At 27.2% G+C, this 24,041-nt stretch overlaps 1 protein-coding gene across 1 annotated transcript; it reads right to left on the reverse strand.

The window, feature by feature from the left end:
- Positions 1 to 2,295: 2,295 nt before the first annotated feature.
- On the reverse strand, positions 2,296 to 24,041 carry LOC122518154 (tachykinin-like peptides receptor 86C). Its single transcript, XM_043636896.1, has 8 exons — positions 23,242 to 24,041; positions 16,621 to 16,834; positions 6,052 to 6,186; positions 5,904 to 5,984; positions 5,254 to 5,404; positions 3,805 to 4,001; positions 3,591 to 3,718; positions 2,296 to 2,782 (listed from the first exon to the last, which is right to left on the reverse strand). Exons 1-8 carry the CDS (start codon positions 23,528 to 23,530, stop codon positions 2,655 to 2,657), a joined length of 1,323 nt encoding a protein of 440 aa, XP_043492831.1. The 5' UTR covers positions 23,531 to 24,041; the 3' UTR covers positions 2,296 to 2,654.

Below are 24,041 nucleotides of genomic sequence, written 5' to 3' on the forward strand. Positions count from 1 at the left end.
ATAAAATATTTTCTTTTATTTATAAACGAATAATGTATACATTTTATGCATATGTCAAAAGTATTTCTTTTTTAAACAAATTATAATAAGAACATCTGTCATTTGACCAAATGTGGTAAGGTTTATTGTTAAAAATGTGTTCCAACCATGGAATAATTATGCTTTATGCGACCATTATCACATATTCACAGAGTGAATAGAAAGCTCTAATAAGATAGATGGGAATACACGGTCTATCGCCTTGTTCTACTATTCAAAGTCCTTGCTAATAAATCTTCTTATATTCTAGTTACAGTCTCACAAGATTTATCTTACTAAAACAAGATTAATATGCGAAATCCTTTGAAAAGTCAAAAGACATTCTCGTAATATCAGAATTCCAATCAATTAAAAAATAGTTGTTAGACATTTCTCTCTCTATTGGTTGTAAAATATAAATTAAAAAAAAAAAAATGCGATGGTACGTATATTTCAATCAACGTTTATTTTCTCTCGAACAAGAATCGAAAAATCGATAAAGATTATAGTTAACTGTAAAAATTATTTTCTTCTAACTGGAAAGACATGGTATTTTTTCTTTTTTTTTTATTACTTTCGAATCGATGGGCAAATTTAATCAATCGAAAAAAAATATTATTTTCTTTTTAGATAATCTTAACGATCGCTTACATTATTATTATATTTGGCTTGTCGATTAATAATTCTGCAATTATTTTTTTTAACAATTTATAGTTATTTATTTCGAATTATTAATAAACACAAAGAAAAAAACTATTTATTTTTCGTTCGAATAAATATTTAATATTCTCTTTTTAAGTAAGCAACGCTAGTATTTCTTTTATATCAAAAATATCAGCATCCGACTCATTGATCGAGCCAATATTTATTTTATTTTACCTTTTTTTATTATTTCTTTTCTTTTTTCTCTTTTTTTTTTTTTGTAACAAACTCGTCGTACGAAAGTGTTCATAATCTTTCGTTTTAAATTGATTTATATATGGAGGTACGAAAAACTGGCAATGGTATGAAGATTAAACTCGACCAACATTTACATTCAATTTATTCACAGAAAAGAACGTCGATACAAATTGTTTTTACCCAACGATATTATTCTTTATTCGAGATAGAAAGATCCTACGAATATATATTGCATATAGTATATATACAATAAATAATAGATCAATATTTATATATGAGCCGTTTATTTTGAAAGTGGCCTAACTCCATATAAATTTAAATTGAGATATTTAAAGGTTTGCCTTTCAATGCAATTAAAAATATACGTAAAGAATAACAATGAGTTATGTTGCTTAAGTGTATCCAAAGGTGTTCAATTTACAGTTCCTATTAAAATAATGGCAATTATTAAGTGAACAATATGCGTTTTCTTACCAAGAATGGAGTTAGGCCACTTTCAAAATTAACAACCAGATTCGTTATAAAATTTGAAGGAACCGAAGTCCATTTAACATAATTTAAGATGCTTCAAATTGCGAAAAAACAATACTTATTTTATTTTACATATCTTTATAACACTTTAAAAACATAAATTATGCGATTCAAAATATTTTTTACAAACATAAATTACAAAACAATTTTCTACTCATCTACATTTTGCGTATGTGAAAGGGATTTAAAGAAATCATGATGTTCCGGTGGTATATATCGTAATAAGTCAATTATGTCCTTGAATTTTGCGGTTGTAATTTGTCTTATATTTTTATGCAGTGGTGTCAATACAATATTTTCGAACTTTCTTGGTCTACCCCGACGTGGTATTAAATTCAGGACTTTCAAATTTTCGTTCTCATTCATTGACGTCTTATAGAAAATCTTATTCATTTTTGACAAAACGCATCCAACATATTTTTAACCAGTATATTGGTTCTCCGTTAGAATTCTTGACCCTTTTAAAAATTGCGTCTTCTAATAATTTTGTTGATACAAAATCTTCTTGTCTCATTTCATGTACAATAAAGTTATTACCTTTCCGACACTTTTTGATAATATTGTAATACTCTCGGGGGACAAAGAGTAAATTATTTTTTTTTAATGCCATTTCTACCACACCAAAATCTCTACTCCTAATGGAGTTAGGCCACTTTCAAAATAAACGGCTCATATATAATGTATTATAAATCTCCTCTTTATATTACTAAATATTTATTTTTATAGTTTACCGATGAAGAAAAGATATATATTTAAATATATCACTTTCTTTTTCACATGTGAACAAAGTACTTCTTCTTTGAAAAGCTTTTGGAAAATAAATATACACTAAATAACACACACACATACACACACACTCAGTTTATTGACACAGGACTAATCTTTTCAATGTACGAGAATCGATCCCAGTTAAATCCAAACATTTTATACAATTTTCTTTCCATTCGTGTAATAAAATAATAACATTTACTTCAATATTTCATCTCTCTTTTAAACCTTTTTCTTTTATAATACATGCTTATAATATTTATATGTGTGTACGAAAAGAAGATAGAAGTTGAGCCGTTATGATTTTCACCATCAACAATTAATAATGAATATTTTTTCTTTCTTCTTTTTTTCAAAATGACAATCGATCGTCTTCGAAATCATTTACTCGTAGAAAATCATATTTATTGAAAAATCTTTGTTTAATTGTTCATTTATCAAATGATAACTATATCCTCTTTGGTATAACGATTTTCATTAGTTGATCGAGAATTCACCCTGAATGTTCGAACGGGACTGGCTTCTCTACATTGACGCCATCGGATCGATGTTGATTGTAATCGTCCTGTAAAAATAATAAATTAAACGTATACCCTAATATATCCTGTACACGATGTAAATCAGAACACGTGTTAGTTAGAAAATTTAATAAAATATTTCTTAACTGTCATATTATTTAATCGAAAACTTCTCATAAACAAGTTGAAAGTTTAAATATGGAAAACATTTATGATGAGAAATCGCAATTGTGCTAGTTGATATTATTTTTTTTTTATTTTTTTCTATATAGAAATGTACAGTTCGTTGCAATGTATTAAAAACATTATATATATTATATATATAACTTTTACTGAAATATAAAGTTCGAAGTTAGATCCATGGAAAATAAACTTAACGCTTGTTTTCTCACATTTTATCAAGAATATACTTGGATCTCAGTTTAACTCACAGTTGAACTTGTTTCTAGTAGTCTTATTATCTAATAGTTTCTTGTAGAAATTATTGTTGAGTTAAAAACGACAGTAATGACGATAAAAATATCATCTTGTAGAACGAATTATATTAAAATTAAAAAAAGAAACAAAATAAAAAAAAATTACAATATTTAAAAATCGTCGAATGAATTTATCTAAAAAAACAAAACATTGTCGAACTTATTTTAATTAAATGTTAATTTTAATTAGACTACGTGTTGCGCCAAGAAAACTTTCAATTATATTCCTTGGAGAATGTTCATAAGTATTTGAAAGAAAAAAAAAGAAGAAAAAAGATGTAATTTTAATTGTTCTTTTTTTTTGGTTTTTTTTTTTAACTTTTCAATGAAAATTATAAAATTTTCATTCAAAACAGATCTACCCAGAGAGAGCACTTACCGCACCGACAACGTTCCCGACCAGAACCATGTAATTCTATAAATTCGCGCATTTGTGGGCCGTTCACGTTCGTTCGATCCAAAGTACAACAACATTTGCAAATTATCAATTGAAAATATACTCGGAACCTGTAACAAAAGGTTTTTCATTTCACAACGAAGAGAGATCATATTTCTACGCCACGTATAACAATCATACATATTTATATATCCACCTATTGTTCATCCAATAATATATGATAGGATTCACCATAGAATTAGACATTGCCAACCAGTAAAAGCTCAGATAAACGTGTTGAACGTAACTTCTACGTAATAAATCTTGATTATGATAAACGAATATGAAAAATCCTTGATAGGGAAACCAACAAATGGCAAATATCATAACTATACTTATGAACATTTTGACCACCTGTAAGAAAAAAAAAATACATATATATAACAAAAAAAAAATAAACAAAAAAAAACTGGTGTGTGTACTTATGTACGCACGTAAGAAGTTATACTTCTTTGCAGTACCAAAACGAACATAACCTCAATAACCTCAAAAATAACTTCAAAAAATAACTTAAAAAGAAAAAAACAATTATTATTATATATATAAGAAAGAATAAAAAATCTGATGTGTGTACTTATGTACGCACGTGAGAAGTTATACTTCTTTGCCGTACCAAAACGAACATAACCTCAATAACCTCAAAAATAACTTCAAAAAAAAACTTCAAAGAAGAAAAATAACTTAAAAAAATAAATAATTATTATTATATATATAAGAAAGAATAAAAAAAGAAAAAGAAATATCAAAATATAGATATCAGTCCACACTAAATATAAGAGAGATATATCGAATTATTTCACGCGTCAACAGTCATGGCGCGGTTACAGCATTAGTTCTCGCTTCGATCATTTAAGTAAAGTGGCGCTGAGTACGATTAGTAATTGGATGGGTGACCCGCTTGAGAAAAAAAGGGGGGAAGAAGAAAAGAAGACAACTTCATGCCGTATACTTGAAATTGGCTTTGCCGCGCATCGTAAATATCGACAAACTTCATGGTGTCGATTTTTCGTGTCGCTCGGAACAAAATCACTCCCCATTACATTTTCCCCAACGCGCCAAAAGAAGTATAACTTCAAAAAAAAGTAGAGTAAATAATCGTGACCCTTTTTGAACCATTTATTATTTGTAATATTTGTTCCAACTAACATAAGATAAAGAATAAGAAGAATAAGAAAAGAGGAAGAAGAAAAATAACAAAGAAAGGGAGATGCTAAAAGGATTTGACTCGGATCTGACATTAAATGGACACATCGGTACGATCTCAACTTCGAATAGCCAACCTAATCCTACAGGGATTTAGGATTTCTCACCATATCTCGACGAGTATGTATTTAGGTTTGTGCTAGATCGATAAGATTCTCGTTTTCAACGTATCCGATACGATTACTATGTTCAACCACGAATGAATTTCGTAAAAAGGAATAGCATTTGGAGATATCTCTGTTGAAATTCTTCGTTACGTTAAATGTACAACGGATTTATCTCTCCATAGATATTCTCTTTTTAACTATGAAACGTCTCTCGTGAGATTCATTCGAGCATGATACGATAACGAAAGAAACTATTTCGTTTAGTTCCCATCGGAGAACATTTCAAGACTTTATACCTTGCGTTTAGATTTCATTGATTCTTTCTGATTATGCGTGAGTTCTCCAATGAACTTCGAACCCCATAATTTTCGACCCATCAGTGTGTAACAAACGGCCATTACCACGATGGGAATTAGATATGTCATATTGAGAAACAATATATTATAGCTGAAACAAAAAGATAAATAAATAAATAAAAAAGAACAAAATATATACATTTGTTTTATTACACACGTTGATATATAATATATTTCTATTTTTATCTATTGTTATCTTTGCGTGAACGTGAATAAAACAGTAATTTATATTTCACAAGTTAATTTGATAATTCCATCAATTTTTATAATTTCACAGTTTATCATTATTTCATTCCTTTATTGCAAACACAATGCAAAGTACAATATCTAATCATTTTATGAACAATAAGTGCAATTACGCTTAATTAGATTGAAGTTATTAGGGTTAGAATTCCCAATAGCATAAATATGTATGCCTACTATGTGGTTAACAACAACACGCATATGCTAATTTAACATTTTCCTTGACAATTAATGCAAACATCCGTTAATTACGAAGTATCACTAAGTTAATCGATAGATATCGATTTGTTTTTTCGTTTAATTCAAATAACAATTATTTCAATAGAATAATAGTAAGTTTTACTTACAAATATCCTGTTTTACTATTCAAGTATTCCCCATCTGGCCAGGATAAATAACAAGAAATCCTCGTTTTATTGTTTGAGTATCTGTAATGAATAATATCAAAGGTACATTTTATCTATGTAGAAATCAAATTGCGCTATCCCTCGTTACCTTGTCTTTGTCGTTCTAGAATATAACAGACTAGGAATAGCTAAGATAGACGAGACTGTCCATATTGAAATCAAGGTTAATATAGTTCTCCTTCGAGACATGTGTCTTTTCAAAGGATACATTATAGCCATGTATCTGAAACGGGTTGCATAACTTAATTTACGCAGTTATCAAACAACTAAACAATTATACTAAATTTAATTAATTACGATTGACGAAATAAATACACACACACAGACACACAGAGACAGAGACATATTATTCAAGCACATTTATATATCAAGTGGGGAAACTTAAAGCAAACCATCTAAATAATTCGATTATCATTGATGACAGAACGAGACGAATGTTAATATTCTATTTATTTAAATATAATTTATAATAACTTTTCTATGTATATCATCTAAACAATGATTTATTAATGTAAGATATTAAAATCTAAAGTAAAAAACGTAATAAATAGATGTACATACATCGAGGATTATGTCACCCTTTAAGGGGTTATACGCAGTTGCGAGGCTCGAAAAAGACGTATTTTCATGAATTTTGTCTAGAAACAGTTTTTATTTCTCAAAAAAAATTGTTGGTAATTCAAATAGAGTGAACTTTTGAGAATACAATAGCGCGTCGATTATGTAAAAATATTAATCTGCACCGCTCCTGTAGATGATTTCCTGAACGTCCTCTAAAAAAAGACGTTTGGCGGTGATCTTCATTTTGGCGGTTTGGATTATTGAAATTAAAAAATATGGTGGATTCTTTTAAAGGATAGATTAATGCAGGTATTAAAACCAAGGAATAATCAAAATTTTGATTTTTGACAAAATGGCGTCTATTTGAAAAAAAGTTGTTGTTTTTGACTAAAATTTTCGCTCTAAATTGTTACAAAAAAATAGTAATAAATTTTTTAAAAATTATTCCTTATACTTAATACCTGAGGAATATATCTAAGAAGATTGTGTAAAAATTCGAAACCGATCGGTTAAGCCGTTTTTGAAAAATCGAGATCACCGACTTTGAAAATACCGTTTTGAGAAAAACGCGTTTAAAGTTTCAAAGAGACGTTTACACATAGTTAAAAATTTTTGTTTGCAGCTTACATGAAGTGAAGAATATTTGTCGGATCGATTTGAAATTTTCAGAGAATATACTTAAATATATGTACATTCCGAAAATGAAAAAAAAAATCGATTTTTTTAAAATTCTAACTGCGTATAACCCTTTAAATCAAATAATGTTTCATCTAAACACATTTTGTCGTTATTGTTGTTGTTTGTTCTATCATCAATACCAGTCGATTTATCGAGGTACACATGTTATCTAGAAATCGAATAATTTATCAGATAAGCATTAAGTCGACACACGAAGAAGAGAGTGGGTGGCAGGGGGTGGTGCTGAATGGAGACAAAGTGATATACAAGGCGACGCTATTTGTTTTGGTTTCTAGAAATGCCAGAGAACTAATCCATTTAAGGGTGCGTAACCAAGAGGCTTTGAACAACACGATTATTTGCAATGTTCCATATTCGCGAAATCTCAAAGCAGCTCAAAGCTCTTTCCTTTCATTGGAGGAGGAAGATACTTGACAGTGAAGATTTCTTTAGATTTTCTTTTCATCTTATTCTCACTATTTCTCTCTCTCTCATACATTTTTTTTTCTTTTTTCGCTTCAAAAAGTAGCTTTTCCCGATTTCCACGAATAACAGGGCGACGTGATATTATTCGCGATAACTTGGATCAAATTCAAACGAAGAGAAATCGCGGCACGATCTGGAATATCGATGAATTACAAATTTGATGTTTCCTTTCAAGAAATTTCTCTTATTTTCTTTGTTACCGAATAGAAATGTTCTTAAGAAGGAATAGAAAATAAGAAATGTATATAGACGATATTTATTTCGGTTGGAACTTTGAAATATAAATCATCTTTTTCTTACGAATATTTTCAATTCGTATTTTTGTCATAACACGAGATGATCTAAATCTAATTATTATATTATAAATAATTAATAATAATGAAAAAGTAAAAGAGAGGAAAAGAGAAAAAAAGAAAAACGAAGAAGAAGAAGAAGAAGAGACAAAGTAATAAATGAATAAACGACGAGTTTGCCAGCAGTGATCCTCAAAGGGCCATCCTTAAAGTGTTTCTTTACGCTTTCGTGTTCTTTCAATTGGAAAGCTACCGAGAGCAAGGTGCTTTGGCTCTTCTCGTAAAACAGATGCTTACAATTTTTACGTTAATGGAATTTTTCCGTTAATCGAATCGCATGGGAATCGTGTCTCCTCTATCGTACTCTCGTTTATCTTACGACCGCTTCAAACGTTTCCACAAGAACTGTGCCATTAATTGGCAAAACTTCGACAAAATACAGAAATTAAAAATAAAACCGAAAAAGAACAAAAAATACAAAGATTAAAATTGAGACAGATCGTAATACACGAAAATTTTTTTGCAAATTTTTGTGTTTAAACGAAATAAAAAAAGAAACGAAAATTTTGTTCTTCTTTTAGAGATGAAATTTAATACTGATCGAGACAAAAAGAATTATTTCTATGTTTGATACAAAACTTTTCGATCAACTCATACATATGTGGAAAATAAAAAGTGATAAACAAAAAGAAAATACTAAAAAGTAGACAGACGGGATAAACACGATAACATGTTGTTTTCGATAGAAAATTTTAAATGAAATTCTTCGTCGCGTATGACAGACTAATGTTACTCGCCAGTATTCAATTCTTTTTAAACGAGAGATAGATTTTTAGTTTATTTTCGTTAAAATAACTTACAGCTTTTTTCATACTAGTTCCCCTTAAATTTCGCGTGGTAATATCGAACCAACAACTTTCGAGAAACTTCTACGACTACTTTTTCCTTCCGAAAGAGAGAGAAAGAGAGAGAGAGAGAGAGAGAAAGAAAATTGTAAAACGATGTTTTAACTTTTACAAGTCTTTAAATTGCTAGCAAGAAAACTCGTTGAATTTTCTTCGATCTTCTTCGGTAAATTTTCTCACGAAATACTCAATAAACATCACAAATGTGTATTATATTATTATAGGTACACATGTAAGAATATGTGTATTGGATAAACGATCTTTGGGTGTATTGGTATAAATGTATAGAACGAAGCCACTTTTATCGAAAACGATAATAGCAAACAACGAATGTTACATTGAAATGGAATGATTTTCTTCTCCCTCGTTTTTAGGAAAGGAACAAAATTTAACAAATAAAAAGAAAAACAATTCCTATCGGAGTATAGAAAAAGTTATTCTCGTATCTTTGGTAATTCATTTTTTCGGCAATTACGAAGAAATTTCATTGGCGCTATCAATCATCATCACGTTGAAGTTTCGTTTCATTCGTGATGCACGCATTTACCTTTTACATCAAATTTTCTATATGATTGCTTATCTTTTTATAAAGAATTATTATTTTTATTAAAATATAATATACGAATGGATTAAAAAAAAGTTTTTGAACCTAGCGTAGAAACTAATTTTGTATTTCGTCAATATTCCAACGAATATTTTCGTATTTCGTTGCTGTATTAGATTATCATATGAATTAATTTCATCCTACGTATACGTATAAGCATATAAATAAATGTATACATATGTGTAATATATGCATTTTCTATCATAACTCAATCTATCATGAAATGCAATTACATGTCGAGTCTTGTATCGCTGGTTCTATTAAATTGCAATTCACTATTCAACTATGGAAAAAAAAAAAAGAAAAATGATATCGAGTTTAACGAAAATTCATTGTCCGTTATGAAATTGCAACTTAAGTTAATTCGAGAAAGGTGTTAGAAATAGTTGAAATTAAATCCAATGGTATAGTTATCATTGTTATCTCGTAGTATTTCCACTCTATTCTCAAAGAAGTAATAAACTTGGTACCATGAGTTATTACAAAACTATTTTCTCTATCTCTCTTTCTCACTGTCGTTGACAACCATTCATCCAACGTTTAAACTTTATAACAACGAGTTAGAGAAATGTGCACAAAGTGACGTACGCATTCATGGATACATATGAAATTCAATTTCTCTTCTTACAATGAGAATAATGTGCTTGTTCTTTTTTTTTTGTTTTTATTTATTATAGATGACCTAATTAATTCGGTTATACATTGTGTTTGGTTTCTATCCGTGATCATTCTTTTCATTTGTTGTGTGAAATGAATCATGATAAATATAATATTGATAATATGAGCCGTTTATTTTGAAAGTGGCCTAACTCCATTTTTCATTTTTTTCCGGTTACCCACGGTAACATGTACAGCTTCAAATTATCTATCAATAAAGCATTTCAGATTTTTTATATTTCGAGTAAATACGGTAATTCTGGACACATAAGTTTTCAGAGTTAGTTGAATCACTGAACCGTTTATTTTGAAAGTGGCCTAACTCCATTAGGAGTAGAGATTTTGGTGTGGTAGAAATGACATTAAAAAAAAATAATTTACTCTTTGTCCCCCGAGAGTATTACAATATTATCAAAAAGTGTCGGAAAGGTAATAACTTTATTGTACATGAAATGAGACAAGATGATTTTGTATCAACAAAATTATTAGAAGACGCAATTTTTAAAAGGATCAAGAATTCTAACGGAGAACCAATAAACTGGTTAAAAATATGTTGGATGCGTTTTGTCAAGAATGAATAAGATTTTCTATAAGACATCAATGAATGAGAACGAAAATTTGAAAGTCCTGAATTTAATACCACGTCGGGGTAGACCAAGAAAGTTCGAAAATATTGTATTGACACCACTGTATAAAATATAAGACAAATTACAACCGCAAAATTTAAGGACATAATTGACTTATTACGATATATACCACCGGAACATCATGATTTCTTTAAATCCCTTTCACATACGCAAAATGTAGATGAGTAGAAAATTGTTTTGTAATTTATGTTTGTAAAAATATTTTGAATCGCATAATTTATGTTTTTAAAGTGTTACAAAGATATGTAAAATAAAATAAGTATTGTTTCTTCGCAATTTGAAGCATCTTAAATTATGTTGAATGGACTTCGGTTCCTTCAAATTTTATAACGAATCTGGTTGTTAATTTTGAAAGTGGCCTAACTCCATTCTTGGTAAGAAAACGCATATTATTCGCTTAATAATTGCCATTATTTTAATAGGAACTGTAAATTGAACACCTTTAGATACACTTAAGCAACATAACTCATTGTTATTCTTTACGTATATTTTTAATTGCATTGAAACGCAAACCTTTAAATATCTCAATTTGAGGTTATATGGAGTTAGGCCATTTTCAAAATAAACGGCTCATATAATATATAATTCTGACAATGAGTTATAGGCATTGATTTTATTTCTATATATATATATATATATATATATAAAATATCGAATGATCATTTTAAAGGATTTGTTTCTGCTAAATTAAATATTAACAATTACTCGTTCTATTGTGAAAAACGTCAAGAACAATAGGAGATTGTAATGGGATTACGTATTTCGTGATCGCTCACACAAGAAACGATGTTATGTTCTTGAATATGAATATTCTCGACTTCGTTAAAAAAGGAAATCATATTTTCACATTTTATTGAGATAATTAAATGCACATAAAATAGAAACCAAAAAAAAAAAATAGAAAACAAGGGGAGAGAAAAATGATTTAAAACGTAATGAAAAATGTCAGATTCGTGTTGTTTTATTTTTCTCTCGTGTTTTTGAAGATAACGGATATATATGCTTTGCAGTTTATAAGCTAACAAAGGAATTCTTTAAAGAGCACGTTATCGCAAATAAAAAGAACTTTAGAAAATAATTTTTTCCTAAATTTCATTTAAGATAATTTTTTCCCGCATATCGTTGAGAAAATGTCTGTCTCCCTGCAAGTTTCATTAAATATTGACCTACATTAAATTATATCACAACGCATTTTATTTAACAATAGAATTTGCCGTAATCCAATATTTTCATTACTTTTTCTTTGATTGTTTTTTTTCTCCGATCTTACGTGAATTCTTTCAATAATAGGAAAAAAAACAAGGTAAAAAAAAAAAAGAAAAAGAAAATAACAAGTTAATTTAGGAAAAAATAAAAAAATAAGGAACACATTTGAAAAGGAGCATCTGCAGCTGACAGGATCATAACATTATATCTAATCGACACAGTTTTAAAACTGCGTAGAAAAAGTTTGAAAGTAACATACTTAAAAGGAATCGCGAGAATCAAGTTTCTAATGAAAATTGTTTCGATAACTTTTAATCAGATGAAATAAGATCTTTCGCAAAGTAAATCAGTCTTCTTTTCAATAGAAAAAAAAAAAAAAAACATAAAAGAACTTGGAGAAATCGTATTTTGATTTGTAAAATCAAGCTGACTTTTTCTCTTTCACTTCATTAACTGTTAATTTGATTTTGACATTCTTTACTTAATTTGTCTTTTTTATTTTTATTTTTGTTATTTTATTTTTCTTATTTATCTTATTTACCTTGTCTATTCTAAATTTTATTTAGCGCTCATGTTTTAAACGCAAATGCGTATTTACGTAAGTATCTAATATATAAATCGAGATACGTAACGTCAAGATGTATTATAGATTTTGAATAAGAAATATAATCAATCGTATGCATCAACATTATTCTACAATTTTTATTCCTTGTTATTTCGACACTACGATTTTATAAAACCGACAGATAAACAGATATTCATCATATTTTTTATAAACGCTTCGTTTATTTTTATTATTCTCAATAAAATTGTAATAATATCCATATCCTTTTACATTAATATTAAAAAAGGTAACACGATCACCGTCATTTGTGAACAAAAATTTATTATTATCTCATAAAAGTAAATATGATTTCTTTGTCTTATAAATAATCATACGAACAACACGTTCTACGAATAAGAAGAAGGAAATAAATAAAATATGTTAATACGAAATTTACATATTTTCTAAATAACTACAAAATGAAATAGAAAACAGACAAAAATAGCGGAGAAACAAAAGAAATAAAGAAAGAAAGAAAAAGAGATAGAGAGAGAGACGTGCTACGAATATGAAAATTCGTGAGAAAAATTTTCATCAATATTTTAAATAAATAATTTATTATAAAAATGTTATTATAAATGTTCGTCAAAAAAAAAATAAAATTTTGTTTCTCATATTTTCGATGAAATTAATTTAATTAATTTTTTTTTCTATGAATTTGATAGTCGATAAAAATAAAACGAATATTGAATTTTTTAAATTACGCGAGAAAAATAAAAATGAATATCTATAGTTATAAAAAAAAAAACGATATCGATAGTAAATATTATATATATGCAAGGTGCATATTAATTAAAGAATCAAATTTAATTTAATCTAAAAAGATCATATGAAACTTAATTAAGCGTTAGCACGTCTCACATCGACGAAATACAAAAATGACTCATGGAATAATCGATATGAAGCATTCGTTCTCTCAGATCTTTCTTTTATTTTTCTTTTTTAATGTTTATTTTTAAAAGGGGTCTCTCCTTTATTACATTTCTTTGACGAGTATAAAAAGTTTCTTGATTATTTCCCTATTCTTGGATAGAATATTAAAATCTGTATTTAAAAAACATTTATAAAATATTAAACTTATTCCATTGGAGAATTAAATTGTAACTATTATTATTATCGAACAAATAGAAATTTCATATTATTTAATTTGTCGTAAAAGTTGACAAATATTAAAGGAATATCTGTTCTCAACGTTAAAAGCTTATCTCTTTAAACGACGAGACAGCCACAGATCGTCTTTTACTTTAATTATCCGAGCATCATTATCATCCGCGAATATTATTATCAGCTTCCAAAAATCTACTGTTTCTCTCAGTTAGTGAGAAAACGAGAAAGAGAAAGATTGAGAGACTAAAAGAGAGAAAGAGAAATGGAAAGACAGAGATAATTCCGTATTCAAATCGTTCGTTCATTTAAGATTTTTATCGAGTAAAGTTAACTTACTATATTTTAAAAGTATAATATTAATACATTATCAAATATTCTCAGATTTAGTTTAATTAGTAAAAATATGTATACATATTTTTTACCTTAATTTTTTATAAAAAAAAAACAGAAAACAAATCTCAATTATTATTGGATTGAATTTTCAAAGGCATGAAAAAATAAAAAAAAAAAAAAAAGAAAATAAAAAGAATAAATTGCATTACCGATACAATATGTGTTTCTTGGTGTTATTCGCTATCTTATTACACTTGCATCTTATATATTACGTGCTAAGGATAAACAAGTTAAACTATAATAAAGGTAAACCGGAATATATTGCGAAAGGATTGTGGAAATATGTTAACACAAAAAATATCAACTTCCGTTTCCTTGTTTTACTTCTTTTCCTTTTCATGAAACACGAAACTCTGCTTTACTTTATCTCGCTTTAACATGACCATGCCTTTTTAGAAACAACGAATATTTAAACTACTGTATTTTCTTTTTTAGAAAACTTTGAAAAAAAAAAGAAAAGAAAAAAAATGATGAACAAGTGAAAATTGCGAAATTTTACAACATTACGTTACACGATTTTTTGTAATTTTGTTAATTTTTTATCTTTTTTGCTTTCGAAAATGATGTAATAATTTTTTACTCTCTTTTATGTATCTCATTCTTGCTCATAAATTTCATGAGTTTAGAAGAAAAATATGCTGACCTAGTAGCAAAGAAAGGAAAAGTTTCCTTTTGTAAAAGTCAGGATAAATAGAATCGTATTCATAAGTTTTCCTGTATAAGACCGATTGAATCTATAAAAGATGGAAAGAAATAAAAGAAGATAAAAGAAAGATCTTTTGAACAATATCCTAATTCAAATTTATGCAGCTATAATATCTTAATCGTTTTTTAATTCTTCTTGAAGTATGTCAATGGGGGCTCATGTTAATAAACGAATGAGTTAATCGAAGAGTTGTTTTTTAAATAGACAAATAAGATCATCAATCTAATTAGTCCATAGAAATATTTCTATTTATTTCGACAATATTTATAATAAAACAAATATTTATTATTATTTATAATTTAATAATAATATTAGAAATATTAGCAATTAATTGTATTAGTGAATGCATAAACACTCATATAATATAAAAATATTTATTATTATTTATAATTTAATAATAATATTAAAAATATTGGCAATCAATTGTATTAGTGAGCGTATAAAAACACTCATATAATATAAAAATATTTTTAATTACAAATATTACAAATCTTATTTAAAATCTTGATCTAATAAATAGCAAACTATCCTAACTAGTAGAATGAAATTTAGAATTTGAGCCGAAGTGGAATCAAACAACTTCTAAATTACTATTGATGCGACAATGAACATCAATTTTCTAGATTGAATGATAGAAAAGTAGAATAAACTATACTGAAACAATTGTTAAAGGAAAATCTTTCACATAAGTACTCTCTCAAGACGTTTAGCTGACAATTTAAAGAACTGTGCACATACTCGTTGAAAGATCGAATCTATGTCACGATCTTGATTATGTTATACATAACCGATCGATTCTTTTTATGTACATATGCACATATATGATTATGTACATACAAAATGTGTTTCAAATTATATGGTCATAACTTCAAAAGTGCTTTTCTCAGTACTTTAAAATAAACAAATAAAAAGAACATATTCATCTTTCATTGCATTTTAAAATACTTTGTATAAACACATACATTTCCTCTCAGTAAAAACTAATTTAACTTGAAATAACTTGAATACAAATGCATCTGATTTATCTTCCTCTACTTATTATATTTTTATTATAATTTAGTGACGCAACCCTGACGCATTTTGTTCGTTCGAAGAACTCTCTCTCCCAATAAATTCGAGCTTCGATTGTTTAACAAATCGAGAGAGGCCCGGGGGGACTCGATCCCGGGATCTTTCGCATACCGAAAGAACGCTCTACCACTTGAGCCACGAAGACCTGTTACTTATTATATATAATTATTATATAAAAACTTTTTAATAATTAATTATAATTTTTGTATTTTCCAACAAAATCATTAATTAACATCTATGACCCTTAAGTAGCTTTACGAAGAATTATCTTTTTAATAATACGTTTCCCGTGACACGTCACCGAGAATGAGAAATTACAATAATTATTTCGTTTAATTAAATAAATTTAATTGAATACTAATTGAAAATCACCAAATGAATACCAATACTTCTCACAGATCAATAGATCTGATCAATATTATGGTATAGGACAGGAATGTGAAATATTATGCAAAGCATTTTTTAAATATCATACACAATCAATATTACATTCTCGATTATATTAATATAACAGGAATTTTGTGGCAATCAAATAATATATTTAACACGATTAATGAATTTAATAAATAATATTGGATAGTAATATTGAAACCACTTACATGCAATATAACATACAAATACGCGTACGTAAAAAATGAATATGCAGATATATGCGTGTGAGAAGAGACACGGACGAATAATAAAACAACAAGGAAGAAAAAAAAAAGAAAAAAAAAATAGAAAAAGATAAAAAGCATACCTGTCGAAAGATATTACCACCAACGTAAAGACACTCGACGCGACAGTCACGTGGGCAATAAAGTTGTTGATAGTACAGTAGACGACACCAAAGGGCCAATTAGAGTTTAGAAGATATACAAAATTAAAGGCGCAGTTAAATAATGACATCATCAGGTCTGCCAACGAGAGATTTACTAAAAAATAGTTGGTAACCGTACGCATCCGACGATGTGCTATAAAAAAAAAAAAAAAAAAAAAAAACATAATATTTAATTATTATTTTTTTAATTATTAATTTTTTTCCTTGGAATAAAAGAAAAGTCAATCGTCTATTAAAGTAATTTTCTATTAAAAGAATTTCGAATTATGCCATTTAAAGTTTAAACTTGTTTTTCGAGGAATTGCGTTGAATTTCTTCAAATTGTAGTTTTTTGTTTTCTTTCTTTGTTTCTTTCTTTATCTAAAACTCAGGTAGGTTGTTTCTTTAACGAATCTATTATTCGTAGGTTATTCGATCTTAAACTTTCCTTGAAACTTGTTTCCCTTCTATTTAAATTCTATTTAGTTTAAAATCGGTAATGGTAACGTTATCGTAATTGCAAAGTGATACTTTCAGTTAAATTGTTCGGTAAATTCATTGATTATTTTGAGAATAAATCGAAGCATCTATTTGCATATCTCTACCTACGTATACCCACTTACTTATGTACTTCTACATTATCGTTTCAATTTCTTTATGCAAATAGTTTTCATTTGTACGAGTGATTCGAACAAATTTCAAGGAAAGATTTACGATGTAACTCGTTACACGTTTTGTTTCTTTTTTTCTTGTATCTAATATGGCCTTGTTTTTCTTTTTGTTTTTTTTAAATTCTTCACTTAAAAATTTCATTTAGTTTATGTAAATGTATACTCGTAATATCGATCAAAATAATCACGATCATAGATACGGAACAAATAAATTTGTTATGTTCGAGAAAAAGTGAGTGAGTGAGAGAGAAAAATAGGGAGAAAAAAGAAAGAGAGAATAGTTAAATATTCATAAGATGTACTTTAGCGCATCTGGATGACACAGTTTGGAGCATCACCATTACAATAATGAAATTTTAATTTTTATTTGTTCCTAATGGATGAGAAATAATTTAAATTGGTCTGAATACAAATATAATTTTGTATTTTGTATTTTCTCTTTCTCTTTTCTCGCATCGTTAATTAATTAATTAATTTTTGTCCTCGTTACAAAACAAAATTATCGCGATATTAAACGTAAACGAAAAATGAAAAATATATATCTCACAATGAAACTATTTTATTTGTAAATTTTTAATCGATTCAATATAAAAATAATCGGATAGTATACTTAAGAAAAATATCGTGAAAATGGATTACGTTTGATAATATAATTATAGATTTTTTTTTACAGATTGATAAGAAGAAGGTTCAAAGTTCCAATAAGTGCTTCTCCTGATATTACCGAACATTTTTATTCGTCCTTCGCTAAAGCAATTTTGTGTAACCATTAAATTCCTTCACCGATAAAATAAGCAAGTTCCCATCTTTAATTTTCCCTTGGTGTTGACTCAGCTTCTAACTCCCATGGTAAACTTATAATAAATGTGTTCTTAGTTGAAAATTGTTGTAAAATAAAAAACTATTGAAAAGAAAACAATAGAAACTTTTTTATAACGATAATTACTCGATTATACGTACACGGATTTCTTTCTTTTCTTTTCTTTTCTTTTTTTTTTCTCTTTTCGTTTAGTTAAGTGAAAATTATTAAGTACGAAAAATCGATCGTATTCTTCATTTTCTAACTTTAAAGCAATATTTCGTAACACTCGTTTTCTATCGAGTCGAAAGCTGAACGAGAAAGAACATATTTCCACGAGCTTTGCAGGTTTTTTTTTTCAAACCGTCTTTTATCGAAAATCCACTTTTTCGTTTTGGTTTTATTTATCGTTTAACTTGCGAAAAATAAAAACGACTGTTCGCTGGAACAAAAAGATACAAACGTGAAATGATTTATCAAAATAATTAATAAAACACATTTTTTCATCTTAATACGAATATTATTTACATATTATTGTAATCAAAATTAAGGGGTTATACGCAGTTAGAATTTTTAAAAAATCGATTTTTTTTTTTTTTCATTTTCGGAATGTACATATATTTAAGTATATTCTCTGAAAATTTCAAATCGATCCGACAAATATTCTTCACTTCATGTAAGCTGCAAACAAAAATTTTTAACTATGTGTAAACGTCTCTTTGAAACTTTAAACGCGTTTTTCTCAAAACGGTATTTTCAAAGTCGGTGATCTCGATTTTTCAAAAACGGCTTAACCGATCGGTTTCCAATTTTTACACAATCTTCTTAGATATATTCCTCAGGTATTAAGTATAAGGAATAATTTTTAAAAAATTTATTACTATTTTTTTGTAACAATTTAGAGCGAAAATTTTAGTCAAAAACAACAACTTTTTTTCAAATAGACACCATTTTGTCAAAAATCAAATTTTTATTATTCCTTGGTTTTAATACCTGCATTAATCTATCCTTTAAAAGAATCCACCATATTTTTTAATTTCGGATAATCCAAACCGCCAAAATGGAGATCACCGCCAAACGTCTTTTTTTAGAGGACGTTCAGGAAATCATCTACAGGAGCGGTGCAGATTAATATTTTTACATAATCGACGCGCTATTGTATTCTCAAAAGTTGGCTCTATTTGAATTACCATCACTTTTGTTTGAGAAATAAAAACTGTTTCTATAAAAAATTCATGAAAATACGTCTTTTTCGAGCCTCGCAACTGCGTATAACCCCTAAATCGATTTCTATAATTGTTTATATAATCGTTTATCAAAATACTCCGTTTCCAATTTGTTATAAAAAAAAAAAAAATAAAAGAAAATAAGAAATATGAAAAAAGTTTGGACGAAAAATGATAAATGCTGGAAGTACCTTTCATTGACACGTGTCACCTCATCGAATTTTCTGTATTCTCGAGGGGGGATAAAAATCACGATAGTCAAAAAATCCAGTCTATAAAAAGGGGGAAGGATTTGAGGATCATCAATGTTTTCTCTTCGAGTAGAAAAGTAACTTTTTTTCTGACTTTTCTACGACTTGTATCAATCATATCTTTTGATCCTGCGTTCGTCGTTTTTATGTCAATAAATTTGTCAAAGAAAATATAAAAACTAGTTATTACGGTTAGGTTTATCGAATATTAATGTGTACATATGTCAATGTTATTTATAAAGTGAAGCCTCTCTTTCATCGAACATAAAGAAACACGTTAACAAGAAAAATAACACATGTTTTTTTTTTCTCTTTACTCAAAGTAGGATCGATAGCAAGCATGCAATCATGATGTTTGTAGAAATGTTTTTTTTTCTTTTCTTCATAGACCTGTCGCGTACAAACGTCTACTTTATGCACAGAAAGATTTATATGTATATATTGATATATATATCTATGTTCATTATAAACGTTTGAATAACAATTTTTTAAACGAACAAATTGCAAGACTAATTGGAAACTTTAATCGAAAATATTGAATTGACTGTTAAATAATATCGGAATATTTATTATTATATATTTAAATTACTGATACTAATATGTTTTTATTGAAGTATTATATAATATTATTATATTAGTATAAATTAATCGAAAAAAAAAAAAATATATATATATATTTTTAATTAAAAATTCTGATATTATTTAATTAATAAACTTAATTTATTTGTTGATAAAGGAATAAATATATATATATGTAATCCATTTTCTCTTCTCTAATAAAATCCCATTAAGCTTAATATTATAAAATACCACGTACTCACTCTCTCTCTCTCTCTCTCTCTCTCGATTGAATTTATAATAAAAAAAAAAGAGAGGAAAAAAACATAGCAAGGAAAAAAGATTATTATTTTTTGAAATTACAAATATAATTTATTTCTGTGATAGAACAGTTGATTAATTTTTAATGATTTTTACGAGAGAGAGAGAGAGAGAGAGAAAAAAAATGAACCTCGAAACGATTTACTTTCGAAAAAAAAACTAGCCGTCTCTTACTCTTTCACTCTTTTATTCTCTCTTTTTCTTCTTGTAAAGAATCTTTTATGAGAGAGACCTTTCTCACTATCGAAAGTCAACGAAAGTGGATAAACATTGGCACGGTCACGTTCTGACTTTTTCTACCGTCCAAAATCATGTAGGTAGCTACTAAAAATTTGTCTATCCATCTTGCGAGGTTTCTAAATAATAGAAGAATCCTTTACTAAAAAAGAAAAGAAAAGAAAAGAAAAAAAAGAGAAAAGAAGAGAAAAGAAAAACGAAGAAAAAAAGGGAGACAAAAATATTATCCAGATTGGTAATGGTTATTATTCGAGACAATCCAAAAACAATCTAATAAATTGCTTTTCGTCGAAAACTAAGCTTTAATACGACGCTCAATATAATATCAAATTCATTTTTTTAGTTCTTTTCCTTTTTATATTTTAATTTATATTTTTTTATATATCTTTATTATTATTTATTATTATTTATTATTATTTATTATTATTTATTATTCTTTATATATCTATAATTTATATTTTTTTATATTTTTATATTTTTTTATTATTTTTATTATTTTTTTATATTTTTTTATATTTTTTTTATATTTTTTTTCTCCCCCATGACACGATCATTAAATTATTTTTTTGTACGAGAGACGTATAAATATTTTTTTTATATATATTTTTAAATATTGAATTTTATAAATAAAGTCTATGTATATTATGGAATTTGATGTAACAATGGGTAACATAAGAAAGAAAAGAATATATATATCAGTTTTATTAACGTGTAATATATGTCAGATATCTACCTTTTTTTCCCATACCGTGTCTTTCTAAGTGTATCGTGATACAGAAAAAAAAGAGTATCGTCATGACGGTAATAAATATATGTTCGAGAAAAAGAAAATCCTTGAAAGACGTAAATCATTCTGTAACGTAATATCTTTCTTTCTATGTATTCCCGATCGATTATAGGGTTTCTATATTTGTTAGTTCATGTACCTATAAATGACGAGTCACTTCACTCTTCAATTTGTAATGGTAATTAATTCTATTTCGGAACAATGAAGATGAAATCATGATTGACGTGGATTTTCGTATGCTTATAGTCTCATTAGTTACAAGAAACTTATCTTCAAAGATATTTAATGGGATATATTTTCATTGATAAAATATCTCTTTTACAATAGTCGATGAAATTAATCTCATTTGAAATCGTCAAAATAGTGCTTTATTATTAACAAGTAATCGTCTATATAAATAAGTACTTAATCATCTACACGTTTAACTACATTTCTATGTCAGTCGACTATCTCGTTAACATGAAAAATACAAAAAAAAAAAAATATTTCTGTGTTGATGATAAGCTGATAATATCGTGGTCGTAGCAAAGAACTCTTATTTTTATTCAAAGAAGTAAGCAATAGAAAAAAATAATTATCTTTTAACGAGAATAAAATGTTGAAATTGTTGAAGAAAATCTAAAAAAGAAAATAAAAGAAAAAGAAACAAAGGTATATTAAAAAAATCGATGAAATTTTGTACATTCGATTAGAAGAATAAATAATCGATAACTGAAAAAATTTCGCGAGATATCCTAGAAGAATTTCATTTCAAATTTCTAATAATTATTTTTAGAATAATAAAACGCTTATACGCGAAAAGAAATAAATGTGTGAAAAAAAAAAAACATTTCTGTGTTGATGATAAACTGATAATATCGTGATCGTAGCAAAGAACTCTTATTTTTATTCAAAGAAGTAAGCAATAGAAAAAAATAATTATCTTTTAACGAGAATAAAATGTTGAAATTGTTGAAGAAAATCTAAAAAAGAAAATAAAAGAAAAAGAAACAAAGGTATCTTAAAAAATCGATGAAATTTTATACATTCGATTAGAAGAATAAATAATCGATAATTGAAAAAATTTCGCGGGATATCCTAGAAGAATTTTCATTTCAAATTTCTAATAATTATTTTTAGAATAATAAAACGCTTATACTTGAAAAGAAATAAATGTGTGAAAAAAAAAAACATTTCTGTGTTGATGATAAGCTGATAATATCGTGGTCGTAGCAAAGAACTCTTATTTTTATTCAAAGAAGTAAGCAATAAAAAAAATAATTATCTTTTAATGAGAATAAAATGTTGAAATTGTTGAAGAAAATCTAAAAAAGAAAATAAAAGAAAAAGAAACAAAGGTATCTTAAAAAAATCGATGAAATTTTGTACATTCGATTAGAAGAATAAATAATCGATAACTGAACAAATTTCGCGAGATATCCTAGAAGAATTTTATTTCAAATTTCTAATAATTATTTGTAGAATAATAAAACGCTTATACTTGAAAAGAAATAAATGTGTGAATAAAAAAAAAAAAAAAATAAATCCTTGATTTTGTAGACACGCAACTGTTAGATAATTTTATCGTTATCTCTAGTTTAATCGAATAATAAAAAATGGTTAGGTCGAAGAAATGTCAGTGTTCTAATATTACAATGATGTAATGAGCCTTCTTCCTTCGATCTAAACGATCAAATTACTGATCAACGTTTAAAAATAGATATTTTCTTACCGAGTACTATCCACATGACGATTATATTTCCACCGGTGGCTACTAATAAAATGATAGCAAAGATCAATGACCAAGTTAGTTTTTGCCACCATGGCAAATTGAACGGACGTTCTTGTACACTGTGAAAACATTTGAAAAATGCGTCTTGATCTGATTCCTTTAATAACGGCAAAGCTTCATTTAGAAGTAAGATAAGTTCGCTGTGATTTAATTTTAATAACGATGATATATTAGTTCCTAGGACAGACGTACTGCAATTGTACAAATAAAACGAGTCCACGCTATTCATATTTTTTAATCCAACACTTTATATCTAAATAAAACTGTCCAATTTCTTATCCATACAAATAATTCACTGACACGTTTAATGTAGAATTTAATTCGTTAATTATTATCAACTTTTACACGCGAATTACGTCGGAATATATAATTGTCACTCAAAGAAGTTTCTTCAAATTAAATTAACCAATGCATTGTGCGTTTTTCTTTTATTTACGTGCACGCATTTTTATTTATTATTTATTTACGATTTAATGTGAACTCACTAGTTACGAACAATTTATTTATTAATTTATGAAATGTATATGTGTGCGTTAAATTAAAACAATTCCCCATTAATGACCTGAACAATTTAGTTTTTTTAATAAATGATCGTTCCAATCATATTTATAAACGCATAATTTTTTCTTTATTATTATAATTGCACAGTCTTGTTAAGAGTATTGTCACACGTAGGATTATTATATCGATATAAATATTAATAAGAAATCCTCTCAAAAATTTGAGAAAAGAAAAATGTA

Source organism: Polistes fuscatus, unplaced genomic scaffold (genome assembly GCF_010416935.1).
Source record: "Polistes fuscatus isolate 324 unplaced genomic scaffold, CU_Pfus_HIC Scaffold23, whole genome shotgun sequence".
NCBI classification, from domain to species: Eukaryota; Metazoa; Arthropoda; class Insecta; order Hymenoptera; family Vespidae; genus Polistes; species Polistes fuscatus.